The 5,328-nt window shown below is 36.9% G+C and overlaps 1 protein-coding gene across 1 annotated transcript; it reads right to left on the bottom strand.

Annotated features, from left to right (window-relative positions):
* Positions 1 to 275: 275 nt before the first annotated feature.
* On the bottom strand, positions 276 to 5,026 carry LOC145779367 (ADP-ribosylation factor-like protein 1). The gene has a single exon (XM_082590939.1). It carries the CDS (start codon positions 5,018 to 5,020, stop codon positions 4,478 to 4,480), a length of 543 nt encoding a protein of 180 aa, XP_082447065.1. The 5' UTR covers positions 5,021 to 5,026; the 3' UTR covers positions 276 to 4,477.
* Positions 5,027 to 5,328: the final 302 nt, after the last annotated feature.

Raw genomic sequence — 5,328 nt, 5'->3', positions numbered from 1 at the left:
TGAGCCTAAGCCTGGATACGACAAACAAAAAATAAAACACCTTAACATAACAAGGTCTGAAATATTATGAGCTATATAATTTTAAAAAAAATCATTTTAAGGGATCACTGGCTATCGTGAAAGACAAATTCTAGAAAATAGACAAAACTGTACAAAAAGTTATTTTTTGGTCATGAGTATTGAGTGCGGTGCTGATCACTATGCCCTCTTAGATACAGTAGAATGTGTCTCACTCTCAGCTGCAAAACTCATCACTAGCTTGAAAATGTCAGGGTAAATTCATTTTATTTCTTGACATAATACAATTCAATAAAAGCTTTCTTTGTTATCCACCACACCAAGGATGGGCATTATTGCAATACAGTGTTCCCAACATCAACACTACTGCGTTTCTAACAGCTACATACCAAGACTATGTATGCCAACTACTGCAGAAGTAATACACAAGTTAATGTAAAACGCATGACACCGGTACTCATGTATGAAAAGTTTCATAAAAACATCAAAATGTTACAATGCAATTAGAGTGTTTTAAACATAAAACGTAGGTATTAGATCAGCGTTTCTTAACCTTTTCTGACTCTAGCACCCCTGTAAACAGGCCTGGCCAGTCTAGCACCCCCTAACTATTGTTGACACGTGAGTACTACAGTGCCGACCAAAAGTTTAGCAGAGGCCGAAATTTTGACATGCCTTCAGATCGCTGGTAATATATTTTGTAATGAAGTCTCTTGTTGTTTAACAAACTGTGCAGTTGTTTTAACGAAGTTGATTCCGGATTTGGTATTTGACTTTCATTCACCAACAGAAATTCAATTAAAATCATATGTAAGTGAATCAACTCTCTTAAAACAACAGCACAGTTTGTTAGGCGACAAAAAAATACAAAATATACCGCCAGCGATCAAAAACCATGTCAAAATTTCGGCGCCGCTATTAAACTTTGGCCTGCACTATTGAAAGGAAAGCGATGTACAAATTGATCATTGTGTATATTTTTCAAAACTACTGTCGTCATTAGTGATAAAAGAAATAGGAAAACTCGAGAATAGTGAAAGAACATGGACAAACTTGAGCATACTTAAGTTACCCAGCTGGGTAACTAGTTACACATGTATCAATGGGATTTCTATTGTTGCTTATGTGTGACCAATTTCTCTATTCGAGGCAGCGTGTTGGTCAAAGCCACTCTCATATCGTGGAGCAACCCATGTTGAAGGCGATTCCTTTGTTTTTATTTGGAGCATAGTGGAAAACGCCTTTTCACACAAGTAGGTATAGTCGGAAATGGAACAATCAATTCCAGTGTTGCTCGTGCCAATGCAGGATATGCTGTCAACTGATCACACCAGAAATCAGCAAGCGGAAGGACAAAATTTTGTCCAACAACTCTGATTCACCTGCATGTCAATCAGCTCCTCCTTTAGTCTATTATCATCACTCATGTCTGCCAAGAAGGGCTGCTGTTTCCACTCTGGATACGAGTGATTTGTGGGAATGTATTTCGTCATGGTGGTTTCTAGAAGTGAGCAACAATATTACTACAAAGCACCCACCAGGTAAGTTCGCACAATCTACTCAGGATCAATTTGCGTACTTGACTGGGAGATGACTACAATAACAGCAAGTCATGTTGGCTACTTCGAAACAGCAATCACTGATATGACAACTGCTGATACTGGCAGAAAGATGAAAAAACGCAGAAAAATAAAATAGCATTTTTTAGTAGGCCATTATACTGCATGCATTTAGCACCCCCTACAGTCTATTCCAGCACCCCCAAGGCGAAGCAGGACATTAAGGCGCGAACAAAACGGCGCGAGACAAAAAGGCGCAGAAAAAAGGGCGCGAGACAAAATGGCGCAGAGACAAAATGGCGCAGAGGCAAAACGGCGCAGACAAAACGGCGCCAAAGTCAATGTAACAATTTTTTTTTCTTTTGAAAATACTTAACTCAAGCGCTATAGTTGATCTATAATAGTTTTGATTCAAACGCGTTGCTCACTTCAAGTTCATTTGGGAAGCACGAATAACATTATTGTAAAGAGAAACTGCTGTGCAATAATATCTAATTTGTGATAATTAAATGAGTTCAATAACACTCAATGACATTCTTAATTCAAATGCGTTGCTCCTTAAAGAAGTTTAAATGCTTTTGATGTCATCCGTCGGCGACTGGCCTCCAAGGAATGGACACGGACAAATTATTTCGGCTTGGGAGGGAAGTGTTGGAAAGCATGTCCAAAAGTTTAAACCAGAAAACTTTGGAGAATTTTTTTTTAATTGCTGAAAAAAAGTAGCCTACTGTTGTGAAATGCAGTGCGTAATTTCATTTGTGCAGTTTCGTTCAGTTGAGGAACATTGCAAATTAATTATTTTACCAGACAGCGCAAAAGACTTGAAAAAAAAAACCTTGGCGATTTCAAAACAAGCAATGAGGGTGAACCGTGTTTTTCTACCTTACCACTATTTTCGTAGGCCACATTCCATTCTCAAAACTACACAGCTGGTAAGGAGCTAAAAATAGCACGCTTGAATCAAAAACTTCAACAGTCAAAGTTCCCGTTGTGACATCACAGAGGTCGGTGAGATGAAACCAAGTCCGATTGCCGCAGTTTGTAGAAAAATGCTTTGATCGTACATGCTCTCCCAGTCAGCAAAGATGGTCTTTTTTACATTGTTTCAATGTCTGCTGACGATAAATCAATGTAAAAAGGACCAGTTTTGCTGGCTGGAACATACATCATAGTGTTAATGTGACACAGAACTAGTAAACTCTTTAAAGTTTAACCAGAATTGTAAACAGTTGTATGAAGTATCAGTTGTAATGTGCGTTGCTGCCTAGTCAGCACAGACACCTTCTCAACAATTACGCCCATTCACAATTACTGCAGAAACGTAGTAAATAAACAATTCCTGATTTCGCTAATCATCGGCAAACCGTTGCAATTTGTACCCAGCTCGAAAAGTAAAAATAAAACCCGTCTGGTTTGCCATAGATTCCGTCCAACTGTGGTATTGATTTGCATCCTATCTTTGACACCCATCTCTCTGAACTGTCACGTGCGCTAATTCTGTACTACAAAGCAATTATCCAGGTAACAATATCCGCCACTATAACTTTGATTTAACGTTGCCAGACTTTGAATCAACATCAATGCAAAATCAATGGAATTGTTAGCTGTGTAAGAATATATTTTTGCGGCTTGTAGCCAAATCTGCCTACATCTCAAGCAAACATTTGTTTCCGATCTTCGTACCTTTCAAAACAAACAATTTTCACATCTAAGCACTGTGGTCGCACTTTTGCCAGCTGGATAATTACAGAATAAATAGTTTCTTGGCAGTTGATAAGCCGTCACGGTTGTTAGTGTGAGAGACAGAACGCAAAGTGTGATGCGGGAATATTAATCTCGCCGTATTTTGTCTTGAAAATGATGCGACACAATCTTTGAACTTATTGCAAACAAATGTACGCTGTTTCAAATTGCTCCCCGACCAAATGTGGTCTTTACTTCCCGACTGAACTTGACTTCAAATATAAGGAGCAACGCATTTGAATTAAGAATGTCATTGAGTGTTATTGAACTTATTTAATTATCACAAATTAGATATTATTGCACAGCAGTTTCTCTTTACAATAATGTTATTTCGTGCTTCCCAAATGAACTTGAAGTGAGCAACGCGTTTGAATCAAAACTATTATTGATCAACCTTCGCGCTTGAGTTAAGTATTTTCAAAAGAAAAAAAAATTGTTACATTGACTTTGGCGCCGTTTTGTCTGCGCCGTTTTGCCTCTGCGCCATTTTGTCTCTGCGCCCTTTTTTCTGCGCCTTTTTGTCTCGCGCCGTTTTGTTCGCGCCTTAATGTCGTGGACCGCCCCCAAGGGGTGCTAGCACCCCCGGTTAAGAAACGCTGTATTAGATTGTAGAGAAAGGAAGCTAACTTTGGGTGTTTGTTTAATAGTTACATCAAAAATTAAACCATTACCTTGTAATATTATCAAAACTTTACAAAATTATACCTATGCCACTGCATGAACAGTAGTACCGTAACTTAAATATTCTTACAATTACAATTGTAGTTTTTTATTATGGAATTTTTGACATCCACATGAATAATATATATATATACTGTACAAGTGTACATAAAAAAATGATGTCAAACTCCAATTCTATCAGAACGAAGCAAATACATCAGAAATACAAAAAATAATTCATTTTCTTCTGTTAACAAAGTATATAATACAAATAGTAGTCTATAGTTTGTTTGTTCTACTGGAACTTTAGAAGTTATCAAATCATTGCCAGATAACACAACAAATTTATTTCAAGGCAAACAAAATACACTATGGTTTTGCTATCAAATTCAATAGACAACTTCAAAACCAGAAAAATCTTCATTAGTAGCAGAAACCTTCAACTTGTAAGTATCATTAGAAAAATATGTTTGAAATAAATACATAAATAAAGTCAACTATTGAGATTGTACAGCTGTCACAAGCCAATCCATAGCCTTTTCCAAGCCTACTCCTTTTACAGCGCTTGTTTTGAAAATTTGCCATTTTCGATCTTTAATGCAAGCCAGTCCCAATTCTTTGGCAACTTCCGTTTCTGTTAATGCACCTTCAATGTCCTGTTTATTGGCAAAAACAACTAATATTGCTTTCTTTAATTCTTCTTCTTCAAGCATGCCGACAAGCTCCTGCTTTGATGTGCTCATTCGTTCTTTGTCCATGCTGTCTACCACATAAATTATAGCATCTGTGTTGCTGTAATAACATCTCCAGTATGGTCGAATACTGGTTTGACCTCCCAAATCCCACACTTGAAACTTTAAATTTTTGTATGTTAAAGTTTCTACATTGAATCCGATAGTTGGAATAGTGGTTACAACTTCACCAACTTGAAGTTTGTATAAGATGGTGGTTTTTCCAGCCCCATCAAGACCTAAAATCAAAATCCTTCTTTCTTTTTGTCCAAACAATGAGCTAAAAATACTACTGAAAATCCCACCCATATTGTGTTAAAATAATTAAAGCTGAATAAAATATGTAAAAAACATTTAGCACAATATATACAATTAGGATGCTATGTCTAGTCTTCTTTTCTATGCAGGGGCTTTTATATGAAGCGAATAAATTAAATGATTACAGTGAGACTGTATCATACTTTGGTAATTTGGTTTATATTTTAAAGCTAACAGTCTTCAGTTAAAAATATGCTTACGCTGATAGAAATGTACAGGACTATCGTTGATATTTGAAACAGCAGGATACCCTAGGCCAGGGAACCTTTCTTGGTAAGAGAACCATGAAAACTACATTT

Source organism: Aplidium turbinatum, chromosome 11 (assembly GCF_918807975.1).
Source record: "Aplidium turbinatum chromosome 11, kaAplTurb1.1, whole genome shotgun sequence".
In the NCBI taxonomy this organism is placed as follows: Eukaryota; Metazoa; Chordata; class Ascidiacea; order Aplousobranchia; family Polyclinidae; genus Aplidium; species Aplidium turbinatum.
Note: the sequence above shows the minus strand (reverse complement) of the source record. Positions and strands in the feature narration are given on the sequence as shown.

Excerpts from the sequence above, each read along its gene's own strand:
- LOC145779367 (XM_082590939.1), bottom strand. The coding sequence starts at position 5,020 with ATGGGTGGGATTTTCAGTAGTATTTTTAGCTCATTGTTTGGACAAAAA.